The 15,359-nt window shown below is 31.6% G+C and overlaps 1 protein-coding gene across 4 annotated transcripts in view; it reads left to right on the top strand.

Moving 5' to 3' along the window:
* Positions 1 to 755: 755 nt before the first annotated feature.
* Positions 756 to 15,359, top strand: part of LOC139484646 (TBC1 domain family member 19-like) — a 28,154-nt gene continuing 13,550 nt past the window's right edge. Inside the window, exons 1-12 of one of the 4 annotated variants that reach the window (XM_071268471.1) lie at positions 784 to 1,114; positions 2,858 to 2,930; positions 3,361 to 3,482; positions 5,550 to 5,624; positions 6,398 to 6,461; positions 6,989 to 7,021; positions 8,436 to 8,529; positions 10,054 to 10,114; positions 10,472 to 10,583; positions 11,230 to 11,342; positions 12,078 to 12,152; positions 13,677 to 13,739. In XM_071268471.1, the coding sequence (XP_071124572.1) occupies positions 1,019 to 1,114; positions 2,858 to 2,930; positions 3,361 to 3,482; positions 5,550 to 5,624; positions 6,398 to 6,461; positions 6,989 to 7,021; positions 8,436 to 8,529; positions 10,054 to 10,114; positions 10,472 to 10,583; positions 11,230 to 11,342; positions 12,078 to 12,152; positions 13,677 to 13,739 (981 nt within the window). In that variant the 5' untranslated portion in view covers positions 784 to 1,018. The other 3 variants (XM_071268472.1, XM_071268475.1, XM_071268473.1) reach the window with 3 other exon arrangements.

Consider the following 15,359-nt stretch of genomic DNA (forward strand, 5'->3'; position numbering starts at 1 on the left):
CTTCTGATTCAAGTGTTAGTTTTGATGTTATGAAATAGAGTGCAGAGCGGAGTTTTTCTCTAGCCTCCTCATGATTTTCACAATCCAGAAGATAATGGTCAACTGTTTCTATTTGTCCACAGCTGCATTTGTCGATGAGTGCTGGGCATATCATTGATTTATATGAATTTAAATTGCAATATCCTGTTCTTAAACTAGTAGTTATTCTATATATTTCAGTTGACGGTTTGTCTTTTGGAATTGTATTCTTAACATTTTGTTGAAAGGCATAATATCTCCTTCCTTTTTCACTGGTGTCCCATCTGTTTTGCCATTTTAATACAACACTGTCTTTAGCTCCTTTTTGTATATCTTGTTTTATAGTAAATAATGGAATACTTTGTATTTTTTCTGCCTCCTGTGCTGCTTTTTTAGCTAGTTGGTCTGCTAGTTCATTACCTTGTATGTCAGCGTGTCCAGGGGTCCATTCAATGGAAACAATGATTCCTTCAGATTTTAGTGCCAATATACCGATTTTAATATCATGAATAGTTTTGCCGTAATTATCTGATTTCCAATTTAAAGTTAAAATTCCAATTGCTGATTGGCTGTCTGAGAAAATTTTGATGGATTCAGTGTTTTTTCTGTTGTTTGGAATTATAAGAAAATCTATTACCAGCTTGATAGCTACTAATTCCCCTAATAAAATAGATCCTCTATTGGAAACTGAAGATCCGGATTTTAATACATCATTTGTCGGTTATTGTTTTAATTTTATGTTCTAAACATTTTCAAGACTCGGCATTTCATTAAAATGCTTGTATAAAATAAATTCCCTATTGAACCAAAAAAGACCGTAGTTTTACTGCAATTCAGTGCACATACATTCATCTTTAAACACAGTGATTAACGAATTAAACAGCAGTAACATTCATATGAATGACGCGTTTTTCAACACCATAAGTATCAGATTGTTCGCCAGACAGCAAGTGTTGCTATGGACTCTTTATATTTGCAAATAATTTAGTTAAAATAGAACATGACAGATCCAAATCTATCAAAGATTTTCATGCAAACACTGATTGAGGACTTGAAATCTTCAAAAATTTATACAGATCTTCAAAATGCTGCACAGGTGTGTATGTATTGTAGGTAAAACCCTCCTTTTAAAGGGAGCACCATCATTGCTAGTCCAAATAATAATGACATCTGGCAAGGCTATTTTATTTTTTTTCTGGGTTGTAGGAAGGCGTCCCAGAAAAAAATTAAAATAGCCTTGCCAGACGTCATAATTATTTGGACTACATCATTGCATGTTTGTACATGTACATCACTATATGTGCACACCTTATCGCTATTCCCAGCTGACCGGAGAATCTGTTCTTCTTTAACTATTGATGTCATACAACAATCACTTTTTCATTGTGCATGTTGTGGCGTCAGATATTTTGTATTATGACATCAAAATTTTACCAGAAACTGTGAAGTCCAGTGGTAATAGCGGACAAATAGAGATAAGGTGTATTTAGATCACACCATTATTTAATGCAACACTTGGAAAGCTGTGTTAACTCTGTATCATTATAAATGAAGATGTGTCACTAGTATTTCTATTAATATTTGCATGTACAGGTACAAAATCATTACAAGGACAATCCCCTTCACAATACATGTGAGGGGTAGAAATAAGAAAAGAGCATTCACCTACAAATGTACATGTACCCTCCTTTTTTTTAACTTACCCGTGCGCCAACTAAAGCTTTTAACAAAGCAGTACCCGGCAATGAGCTAAGCTTGTAGTTGTTTCAGCAAGGACTGTGGGGGCCGCTAAATGCTGAAGCTCTTGGGGTAAATGTAGTCAAATCCTGCATTCTAGTGGTACAAGTAAATGTACTTAGGTCTTTTCACCACCGAACACAGCCAACTTTATTTTTTTGTCTTCTATCGTTGTAAATGTGACCTAAATATAATATTTAAGGTATTAATTCAAGCAATCATAAGATTTAGAGACAAAATATCTACCTCTAACAGAAAATGAGAGTCTAGAACACCACAACCTCACAAACCACCAAGGACACCTCATATACATGTATATATCTTTTTCTTCTTCTTTGTCCACTATAACATAGTTGTACCAATAAAAGAGACAAATATCAAAATCTCAGTGATGAACAAGGATTCTTGAACTGATTACCATGATTACTAATTATGAATATATTTGAATTTTATTTACATTTCAAATGAAGTTCAAATATATTAGTAATTAGTAATCAGGTCAAGTACTGGCATGACTGGTAAATGGTATAAGTTTTCCAAAATATTTAACATTTGTTCATGATTTTACTTTTATTTTGTGATTAAAAACCAGACAAATCAAATGAAATTGACATGGTTGATAAATGAATTATTACTGAAATTGTGCTTTTCAATAATACAATCATTTTGACAATATTTCAGATAACTTATATCATTCACCAGTAAGATGTCAAATCATACTTATATAAATACACACACAATCATGACAATATAATCCAGAAAAAAAGGGATGAATCCAGATAAGTTTTTCTTTGTATTGAATATATTGATTATCCACTTTAACATAAAAATGATGCTAAAAAAAATCTAAAAAATTATTAAAATATACCATTTTAATTTACTTTTTATTGTTTAATATCACTGTTTTTTCTAAGTGGTTGGTGTTTTATTGGGTGTTGGTGGTTTTTAGTCATGTTAGTGGTGAAACGATTTGCCCACATTCTAGACCTCTCCTGGCAGATTTTCATACACTGTTATTTATTTAAACAAACAGTTTGACTTTGTCTGAATACTTTTTGTGAGTTTAATTTGTATTATTATGATAATATTCTATTTTTTTCAGATTGAAATCACTAAACCAGGTGTGAGACTATCAGAACTAAAGAAAGGTGTACAAGCTGGCTTAATTCATTCGGGTAATCAATTCTTAGATTCATTGTTACTCTCACATGCAGTGCATTTTTTGAAAATTTAACTATATTATTACTCAGATTCAATGTTGAAATTTCTCTAATTCTTACACGATTTATCCTTTTCTCTTTTCTCAACATGTTGATTATTTTTATTTAATCAACATATGGTTGTTTGATCTCAGTTCTTTATTGTTCATAATTCAATCAAATATCTATGAACTAGCATACTATCACAGCTGTTAATAGTTATTACAGCCATTTTACAAAATGACAAATGGCATGTGTTGAAGACCTTACTTTTACCTTTAACGGTTTACCTTCACGTATGGTGACTTGGATGGAGAGTTTTCTCATTGGCACTCATACCACATCTTATATCTGTATAACAAATTATTATCTTGGTACATTAAATGCATCAGACCTTTTGTTACAGGATGGGACAAGAGGTTAAAGAATGCAGTATTTAAATACCTACAGACGAAACCAAAGTTACAATACCCAGTAACACCACCAGAACATACCAAAGAACCCCTTCTTTATCTCAGAAAAGCTCAGGTAAAGTATCTATAGACAAAACCAAAGTTACAATACCCAGTAACACCACCAGAACATGCTAAAGAACCCCTTCTTTATCCCAGAAAAGCTCAGGTAAAGTATCTATAGACAAAACCAAAGTTACAATACCCAGTAAAACCACCAGAACATACTAAAGAACCTCTTCTTTATCTCAGAAAAGCTCAGGTAAAGTATCTATAGACAAAACCAAAGTTACAATACCCAGTAACACCACCAGAACATGCTAAAGAACCTCTTATTTATCTCAGAAAAGCTCAGGTAAAGTATCTATAGACAAAACCAAAGTTACAATACCCAGTAACACCACCAGAACATGCTAAAGAACCTCTTCTTTATCTCAGAAAAGCTCAGGTAAAGTATCTATAGACAAAACCAAATTTACAATACCCAGTAACACCACCAGAACATGCTAAAGAACCTCTTCTTTATCTCAGAAAAGCTCAGGTAAAGTATTTATAGACAAAACCAAAGTTACAATACCCAGTAACACCACCAGAACATGCTAAAGAACCTCTTCTTTATCTCAGAAAAGCTCAGGTAAAGTATTTATAGACAAAACCAAAGTTACAATACCCAGTAACACCACCAGAACATGCTAAAGAACCTCTTCTTTATCTCAGAAAAGCTCAGGTAAAGTATTTATAGACAAAACCAAAGTTACAATACCCAGTAACACCACCAGAACATGCTAAAGAATCCCTTCTTTATAGATCTCAGAAAAGCTCAGGTAAAGTATTGATCTGTAAGGTTGTAGAATGCTTTTCAGAATCCTGTTTCATAGAATTTATCTTGATAAATTATCTTAACATAGAAAAAAGTAAAATCACAAAAATACTGAACTTAGACATGTTAGAGGAAAATCAATTCGGAAAGTCCATAATCACATGGCAAAATCAAATAACAAAACGCATCAAAAAAGAATGGACAAGAACTGTCATATTCCTGACTTGGTACAGGCATTTTCAAAAGTAGAAAATGGTGGATTAAACCTGGTTTTATAGCGCTAACCCTCTCACTTTGATGACAGTCTCATCAAATTCCGTTATATTTACATTAATGCGTTAACTAAACAGACACAATAAATAAAATAGTCAAAATATGGGTACATCAGTCATCATCGTATAACAATTTCAAAAGAAACAATTTAACAGAACACAAAAACATCTATCTACAAACACATTCATTGATTTGTGTGTCTGACGTCAGAAAATTTTATACGTCACATGGATTTGTCGTTCAATGTGCCTACAAACAATTTTAAAATTTACATAGGCAATGTTAGCATACAGGGTTAAAAAATCAAAAGTATGTAAGAATAAATTTCAGAAATAGACCCGAGATTTAAGATAGTCCAAAGTTATATATAGAATTTATAAGAATCCACATATAGTTAATTCCACTATGCATTGAATGATTTTGACGTTTGTGGTTCAACTTATTTTGTTATTCATAATAGAAATATATCATAATGACATAAATTAGAACCAAATCATACTGATGGGATCTTTTAAAGTACAGAGTCACGTTATAAGAACCAAATAAATACAAAAAGTTGCATATACATGTACAAAACACACCACCAAAAATGACAGACAATACAAACACATTGACGAGATGTATAAGTACCGAGCGACGTCAAAAAACAGAAAACTCATGTTAACACTCATACAGTGTATCTGTGAAAAATTTCAATTAAAATTATAACTATAGTATGTACTAGTGATGTATAGATTTTAGAAATTATAAAAAGGTACTTATACATATACAACATGTATTATATAAATATTTTAAAAGTTAAAGTTATTAAAAATAACATGCACTAAATTTGCATAAAGGATGTTAAGCAATCATTTCAAGAAGCTGGAATACTTTCTGTTGTTTATAATTTGCTCCAAAGATCATTAAATATGTTTCATGTTGATTGAAAGCCAGATAACTTAATAAAAGTTCAAATTGAACAATGGTGAATAAAGCTTATACAAATTCTATGATGATACATATTATAGTTTCATTGTATATAGATAATTATATTGAACTTTATTTTAGCATGCATGGGAGAAAAGAATATTGAAGAGTTTAAATAGCATGTGTACAGAATTGAATATACCTCTAGCAAGGAAGGTAACTTAAAAGTGTTCTGCAGGGTGCAAAAGATAAAGAATACATTAAATATTTTGTGTATGAACTTTAACCTCTGCATCTTCATTTCAAGCCTTTAAAGTAGAACAAAATCTATATTGTATAGTCAGCTAAAATGAAATAGCACAGGGATAACAAAATGTTCAAAAGAGAAAAAGAGAAAAACAAATGTCTGCTTTTAGTTAAAAAACTAAAAGTAGCATATATATATTATATGATATCACAGCACAATATTATGCCTCGTTCACACGTACCTTTATTTAGAATTGAATTCAAATCGAATTCGCTAATCGCGTTCACACAGTCTTCTTTTTTAATTCGAATTAACTAATTTGCATTAAAAATACATTTTTGTTAATCTGAATTAAAAGTTAATGTCGTTAGGACAGTAAAGCAAATTTGACGCGCATTCCAATTCGAATTAGATTGACGTTAGGACGTTAAACTTTTCGAATGCGAATTAAACTAATTCGAATTACATGTGAACTCAGCATAAAAATCAGTAGAAGAAGACTAACCTAATTAGATCAGCACTAACAAAATAACAAAAGATACTACATCATTGTGTACATACTGATCTTAAAAGTTACCAGCTCTCGTGGATGGTTCTCTCATTGGCAATCAATCCACATCTCCTTATTATTATATATGTTGGGTTATCCCAGTGGTTAAAACTTGATGATTTGAAATATTTCTCCACTAAAAAAGCATGAATATACTATATTGTAGTTAATAAATGGATTATTTTTTCTCAGCGTCCAGAAAAAGAGCAAAAAGAAATGAATTCTAAATGGACAGAGCTTGGAGTTGAAGGTCCAGGTTGGTAGTTAACAACTATATTCTGAAATCTAATAAGTTTATTCTGAAGTCTAATAAGTTTATTCTGAAGTCTAATAAGTTTATTCTGAAATCTAATAAGTTTATTCTGAAGTCTAATAAGTTTATTCTGAAGTCTAATAAGTTTATTCTGAAGTCTAATAAGTTTATTCTGAAGTCTAATAAGTTTATTCTGAAGGCTGTAATAAGATTTTGCCAGGTCTCATTTTTAACATGTTAAAGTGTGATTATAGGGAAGTTGAATGAAAGAGAAACTCTCTATCATCTTGGAACTATTCTGTGTTGTTCCTGTTTTCAAGTTAAAATTATGCATATTAAACACTAATACTTAATAAAGTAATTTTGCTGTGATATGGAACTTTTAAAGAGCTGAACAGAGTGAGGATTTTTTAACTGACTCAATTGCATACTTCAGTAATATTTTGAAATAAAAACTATATAATGTTTGGAGAACAAATATAAATGTAGAATAATCAAAGGGAGGTAACTGTATGCACATATTATTTCAGACATTTTATATTCAGAAGATTATATCATACATGGTATTAATATTGTTACTGGAGTTCTTCTGTTCTTCTTATTTTATTTTATTTTGTATTGTGTTAAATGTTATATCTTTTTGGGTTATTTGAATACATATACAGGTTATATTTACTGTTAGATTGTGTTGCAGGTATATAATTCACAGGAAACTCACTACTCTTACACAGTAATTAAACTGTTTTATTCATATTTTTTTTATTTCTCTAGGATATTTTTCTGTCAAAGTTAAGTCTAATTAGAAAAATGTATTTAGCAGGAAGTCTTTAACAGTTTATTTAATGCATGCTTATAGAGTTGTCTATAATCAATTTAGAAATACTTTAATATGCTTATTTGTACAGGCTTTTCCTCAAAAATATGTACAGGGTGCATACTGTATTTCTTAGGACTTTACTTGATTGTGAGAACTTAGAAAAATTTAACCAAACAAAAAAGGTGCTTAAAGTACCTGATGTAGTAGAATAGATCCTTTTTATAACTGTAAATCTTAGAATATTTTTTTAAATTCCAGAAAAAAACCATTATTTAATTATTGAAATAAAGATCCCTCATGCCACATCTTCCTATTCAATTGACATAGTAAAGCCTTGAATTTGACTGAAATTCACAATGAAAGCACGTTTTGAATAATTATTCAAATCGAAACTTAATTTACTGTGTTTGAGAATTAAATCAGTTTTATTGGACAATCAGTTATTTCAGCAATTTCTTCAAAGCTTAAGATTAAGAAACACCGTTTTAAACATGATATATATATATATATATAACATGTCTGTGAGCATTCTGAAAAAAATATATTAGATCTTTCCTTTTACATGTAGGTGTGTAATATTTATCAAATAGACATTAATTAATACAAGGATCCCCCAAATATATATACTATGTATAAATAAAGTCATAAATGAAATAGGACAGTGCACATTATATACCGGTATACAACAGATATAACACTGTATAACTAGAGACTAATGTGGACACCCACAAATGACCAACCTATATATTTATTATTTTCCTTTTTATTCACTCATGCAAAATCTAAATGTAGAAATACAAATATTTTATTTATGTTTTATATTTGTGCAATTCTTTAGAACATCATTGTGTTAATTAATGATGTTTATTTCTTTAAAGATGTTTACAGTTGTGTATATATAATGCAGATTTATAAGTGCTTAGAAATTTTTTGTTGTTTGACTTCAGACACAGATAAAAAAAAAAGGAAGGAGTAATATCTGGTTTATTAAGGTCTATTGATTCATAACCTATCTTTAAGTACGTAAACACATAACTTACGTTTCCATATAACTTATGATTAGAAATAACAGATAATGTTTTATATGTTAACACTTTATGTCACATAATTGTACATCATTAAAAGACATGATATTATTTGTTTTTTTTTTCTTATTTTAGACCTTACCCAAATAAGACCAGTATATGCACCTAAAGATTTCCTGGAAGTGATTGTAGGCATACAGAATCCTAACTACCATGGAGACAACAACGGGTAATCATTAAATATTATACACCTATTGACTGGTTGTGAGGGTAATAGCAAGTTTGTTGTCCCTGAGATACCAATTGCTCGAGGCAAAGCCAAGGGCAATAGTAAGTATCAAAGGAACAACAAACTTGCTATTACCCTCATAACCAGTCATTAAGTGTTTTATTATACTGAACAAATCAACTTTCTTAAAAGTCTACATAAATCATCTGAAAGATAAGAAAAATGTCACATAAACATGCACATGATGAACTTTATATTTTTTTTTTATAGTTTTGGTTGTATTTTTAAATATTTCATTTACTGTAATCAAGAGTCAAGACTTGGAAAAACTCCTGTGCATTAAATAAATTCTACTATAGACTAGCCAAAGTACTGTACGCAGACCTATATAATACATTTACTATATTTTAGATCTTTTAAGATTTTATAATCTTATTCTTTCTTAATTGTTCCTGGTAAGTGATATATTAAATTGTAACTAGGACAGACACAAACAGATTTAAAAATTTACGATATCATAGTTTGACGTTGCCAAGCGCAAAAATTCAAGCAGAAATTGTCCAATGAAAAATAAGTATGAAAAAGTATGGGAAATATATTGATGAAAATATTAACGGAGGTAATAGTCTTTGAAGCAATTAACTGGAAATTAGTCTGTGGAATGAAATAGCACAACTATTTCATTACTTTTTGTATAGAAAAAACATACTGAAGTATAATAAATTATATTAGTAATGGTTATCATTGGCATAAAATATTACCTTAATCAAAGGTATGTGCATTAAAACCAGAAAACTCTGCCTTTCCATGCCTTAACCAGATCAAAATAAACATTTCATAATATTTCTTAAAAAGATATAAAAGTATTTGTCTGCAGGCCAAGTTTGTTTACACACACATTCATTATTGCATAAATAGCCAGATGACAAGAACTGGTAATTAATGCAGTCATATGAATTGGGGTTTGGCATTTACAGGACAGAATAGATGATTCTGCAAATTTTTCTTATGAATGTTTTACAAAATTAACAAAAATCCACAGGACCGAATAAATGTTTACAGGACATGTACAGTAGGTCCTATGAAATTTTGAGGAATATTAATGATAAATGGTTGTAAACCAGTATCTTATTTTTGATGGTGTTTCTCCCTTTACTCATCAGTAGTTGTAGATTGTAAAGTACAAAGCTTGTTAACCACACACTTTGAAAGAGGAGAATAATATAGTGATTTACATGGGGATCATTATAACCTTGTTGACTCTTTAGCATTGGATTTTCTGGCATAAATTCAGTGCTTGAAAATTTAGAGATAAGTTTAACTAAAGGCATCAGTAGTATACTGCTGTTCGAAATTCATAAATCGATTGAGAGAAAAACCAAATCCAGTTTACAAACTAAAACGGAAGGAAACACATCAAATAATCATTCTTTTTTAAAAGTACTAGTATTCAGTGGTGAATAGTATTGTATAGCATAAAAGAATCTTAGTGAAAAATACATGATCTTTTTTTTTATTTTACAGATTTTTTCCACTATGGGGAATAGTTCAAGTTCCTGTCAAAGTCAAAAGTATAAATTTACTGGTAAGTTGTCATGTTAAAATAAAGGGGAGACAATTTTAATGTATACTTGTAAAAATCAAGGGGAGACTATTTTGAAATAGACCAATTGGTGACAATAGGGCATTCTTGTGAGATACAGACTTTGTTACTATTAAGCATTTTGTGCATGTAAGTGTCTACAAGGTGTCTGTTTAAAAATAAAAATCATGTCTTATAATGACTGATTAGAATATGTCTTACATTAAATTCTGAATCTCAAGCATGCTATCTTTATTTCAATGGCTCAGCACAAATTTAATAATAAGTCTCAATAGGTGAAAGGTACTTACCCATTCAAATGCCATAATTATTATTCAAGTCTATCATTTTATCTCCCAGAGATTGCAGTACAGTGAGATGGCAATTAACCAGTGTCAATCTGGTATAGATGATTCTACAGATATACCTTCTGAATTGTTTGACTTAGACAGAAGTAAACTTGGGAAAAAAGGTAGGTCTCAGGTTAGAGGTTATATGTATGTATCATTTATTGGCTAAACTTAAAGATATTAATGTAATTGTCTGATCAGTAGCAAATGGTTAAGGAACACAGGAATCTGACTTTTTTGCTAATGTCAAGTTAAAGCATACATCTTATTGGATGATGCCTGTTTTATGTATCTGTCTCCAGGTGTGTCTGTCCTTCAATCTATTCCATTTACATTTCCACTCTTGAACTTAACTTTTTATCATCCACATTTTATGAAACTAAATTCGTTGGCTTGCTAAGAACCAAAACTAGCAGATAGAGTTTAAATTTGGGCAGGAATCACTTACTGTTTACTGTTCTAGAGTTATGCCTCTTCTTAACTTGTAAAATTGCAATTTTTTTCATTTCTAACTTAAGTTTGTCTCTGCAAATTTCATGAAACTCATACACAAAGCTAACAACCAAAAATTTAAAACAAAGTTGAATTTGGGCAGTGACTCACAAACCATTCTAGAGTTATGCCCCTTGGAAAATTGCAAACTTTTCTGTTAACACACTAGCAGTGAAATCAAAAAGTATTTTCACCTATTTTAAGCAAGCTTGAGTTGGGCATTTTTGTCTTCAGACACAATTTTCTTTACTTTATAACTTGATTTGTATTTTACAGTTGTCAATGCTAACCATGGTCCGGTAGCACAAGAGTTCTCTAAGAAAGGATGTCCTAGTGGCTTAAGAGCCACACTATGGGCTCAGATGTTATGTGTTGAAGTGGATGATGTGGTAAGATTCTAACTGTTTTAATACATTAAACATTTAATCTAATTTCCTACCTTCTACATAGTGTTTTTGTGTGACATTTTTTTTTACTGTTTATTTCTTATACTTCAATTATATTACCATCTTTATGATATTCAAAGGGAAGATTTTTTTCAATACATTTCTAACAATTGTTACAATTTATAAAAAAAAATGGATAAATCTTCTAAATTTGTATGGCTCTTGACCCAGGAAAATGTAACTCTTATGGAAAATCTGGGCTGTAATATTTGTGACTGTTTTGAATTAGGAAGATCAGGTATGAATATTGACACTAAGTCAAGTAGTTGATTTGAGAATGAATGCATATACAATGTGATATTATTCTTTTATTCACAATATAAGATATGTAGTTTTTGGCTCTGATTCTGACCAATGCTAATATACTAAATATATATATTTACATGGGATTGTGACTATAATACTGTTGTTGTTACCAATTATGTAAATCAATTGTATCTCATTTTTTTTACCCTTTATGGGCCCTGTAATTTGGGAAATAAAAATATTCTATTCTATTTTATAATCAATTAATCATGTAAGTTAATGAAACAGTTGATGCAATGGTTTGAATGGTTCCAAAAAAAAACATTGATGTAATTGAATATAAACATACCATTACTTATTTTAGGACAAACTTTTTTATGAACAGTTGAAGACCAGTGTATTATATATATAAGCATACTATTACTATTTCAGGATAAACTATACTATGAGCAGTTAAAGACCAGTGTGTTAAACCATGACCTGTTAGTAGACAGCTTACTGTACAAGGTAATATCACAAGTAACTTGTTCATTGATTGACTGATCAGTGTCTGTTTAATGTCCAGTGTTTATACCTAGTTAAATGTCCAGTGTTTATACCTAGTTAAATGTCCAGTGTTTATACCTAGTTAAATGTCCAGTGTTTATACCTAGTTAAATGTCCAGTGTTTATACCTAGTTAAATGTCCAGTGTTTATACCTAGTTCAATGTCCAGTGTTAATACCTAGTTAAATGTCCAGTGTTTATACCTAGTTAAATGTCCAGTGTTTATACCTAGTTAAATGTCCAGTGTTTATACCTAGTTAAATGTCCAGTGTTTATACCTAGTTAAATGTCCAGTGTGTATACCTAGTTAAATGTCCAGTGTTTATACCTAGTTAAATGTCCAGTGTGTATACCTAGTTAAATGTCCAGTGTGTATACCTAGTTAAATGTCCAGTGTTTATACCTATTTAAGATGTCCAGTGTTTATACCTAGTTAAATGTCCAGTGTTTATACCTAGTTAAATGTCCAGTGTTTATACCTAGTTAAATGTCCAGTGTTTATACCTTGTTAAATGTCCAGTGTTTATACCTAGTTAAATGTCCAGTGTTTATACCTAGTTAAATGTCCAGTGTTTATACCTAGTTAAATGTCCAGTGTTTATACCTAGTTAAATGTCCAGTGTTTATACCTAGTTAAATGTCCAGTGTTTATATCTAGTTAAATGTCCAGTGTTTATACCTATTTAAATGTCCAGTGTTTATACCTAGTTAAATGTCCAGTGTTTATATCTAGTTAAATGTCCAGTGTTTATACCTATTTAAATGTCCAGTGTTTATACCTAGTTAATTGTCCAGTGTTTATACCTAGTTAAATGCATATTCAGAATTTCAAATAAGAATTTGTTAATGGGAAAGGAGTAGGTCCGGTAAGGACTCATTTTGGCCTCAAATTTCAGTTTCATCTGACGAAAGATTTTGACCACTTTTTAAAGACTTAAGTGTCTATTTCACTTGATTTAATCAGTATAAGTGAAAGATTTTAACTGATTTAGTCATTAAAAACGATCCGATTCGAGCTCAAATATGAAAAATCTCTCAAATATGCCAAAAAACATCACTTTTCAGATGGTTTTTGTCAAAAATGAAAGTGGCCACTTTCGTTTTACAATGAAACCGTCTAAAATCTAACTAAAATGATAGAATTTTGAAGATTTCAGTAATTTAGCATGACTTAATGGTGCTACAACCCGATATATGTGCATTGTATTGTCAAAAACAGCCCATCTTTATGTAGCAGAAGCATTCAACTGTCCAATAAATAACTAAAAGTGTACATTTTAACGATTTTGTAAAACTGTTATATTTTGGGGCCAAAAAGCGGTCTTACCGGACCTACTCCTTTGCATAACATTGCTTTATACTAACCTAAGGACACATTCCAATAAGTGTGAATCAGGAAAAAATTGAGATATTTTATGTTTGGTAGTATCACATGAAGTTATTGTGAGATAAATCCATTTAATTTTAATTTGTTTTTTTTTATAGGATGTCAAGCTTACAGCTACAAATGATGACCAATATTTTGTGTTTGAAGATTTTCTTTATCAGGTAAGGTTATTAAAAGTATACAGTTCTGAGATATTTATTCCTTTGTGTAAGTGTACTTCTTATTGCCCAACAGGACCTTTAAGCCATATGAACCATTTCCTATCATCTACTGTCAACTGACCAGTATCTTGCTGGTGTGACACAATGTCATCTACTGTCAACTGACCAGTGTCTTGCTGGTGTGACACAATGGTGTGACACAATGTCATCTACTGTCAACTGACCAGTGTCTTGCTGGTGTGACACAATGTCATCTACTGTCAACTGACCAGTATCTTGCTGGTGTGACACAATGTCATCTACTGTCAACTGACCAGTATCTTGCTAGTGTGACACAATGTCATCTACTGTCAACTGACCAGTGTCTTGCTGATGTGACACAATGTCATCTACTGTCAACTGACCAGTGTCTTGCTGGTGTGACACAATGTCATCTACTGTCAACTGAACAGTATCTTGCTGGTGTGACACAATGTCATCTACTGTCAACTGACCAGTGTCTTGCTGGTGTGACATAATGTCATCTACTGTCAACTGACCAGTGTCTTGCTGGTGTGACACAATGTCATCTACTGTCAACTAACCAGTGTCTTGCTGGTGTGACACAATGTCATCTACTGTCAACTGACCAGTGTCTTGCTGATGTGACACAATGTCATCTACTGTCAACTGACCAGTATCTTGCTGGTGTGACACAATGGTGTGACACAATGTCATCTACTGTCAACTGACCAGTATCTTGCTGGTGTGACACAATGTCATCTACTGTCAACTGACCAGTGTCTTGCTGGTGTGACACAATGTCATCTACTGTCAACTGACCAGTGTCTTGCTGGTGTGACACAATGTCATCTACTGTCAACTGACCAGTGTCTTGCTGGTGTGACACAATGTCATCTACTGTCAACTGACCAGTGTCTTGCTGGTGTGACACAATGTCATCTACTGTCAACTGACCAGTGTCTTGCTGATGTGACACAATGTCATCTACTGTCAACTGACCAGTATCTTGCTGGTGTGACACAATGTCATCTACTGTCAACTGACCAGTATCTTGCTGGTGTGACACAATGTCATCTACTGTCAACTGACCAGTATCTTGCTGATGTGACACAATGTCATCTACTGTCAACTGACCAGTGTCTTGCTGGTGTGACACAATGTCATCTACTGTCAACTGACCAGTATCTTGCTGGTGTGACACAATGTCATCTACTGTCAACTGACCAGTATCTTGCTGGTGTGACACAATGTCATCTACTGTCAACTGACCAGTAACTTGCTGGTTTGACACAATGTCATCTACTGTCAACTGACCAGTATCTTGCTGGTGTGACACAATGTCATCTACTGTCAACTGACCAGTATCTTGCTGGTGTGACACAATGTCATCTACTGTCAACTGACCAGTGTCTTGCTGGTGTGACACAATGTCATCTACTGTCAACTGACCAGTATCTTGCTGGTGTGACACAATATTTTATATAACTTGTATATCCTATAGAATATTAAAATCCTCTAAATACTAAAATTCACCTGATAATTGTTCATACTTATCATGACCTAATTTTGTGGTTGGAATTTAATATAATCTTTTTTCTATTTTAGAATTATTAGAAA

The sequence above is a fragment of the Mytilus edulis genome, chromosome 8 (assembly GCF_963676685.1).
Source record: "Mytilus edulis chromosome 8, xbMytEdul2.2, whole genome shotgun sequence".
In the NCBI taxonomy this organism is placed as follows: Eukaryota; Metazoa; Mollusca; class Bivalvia; order Mytilida; family Mytilidae; genus Mytilus; species Mytilus edulis.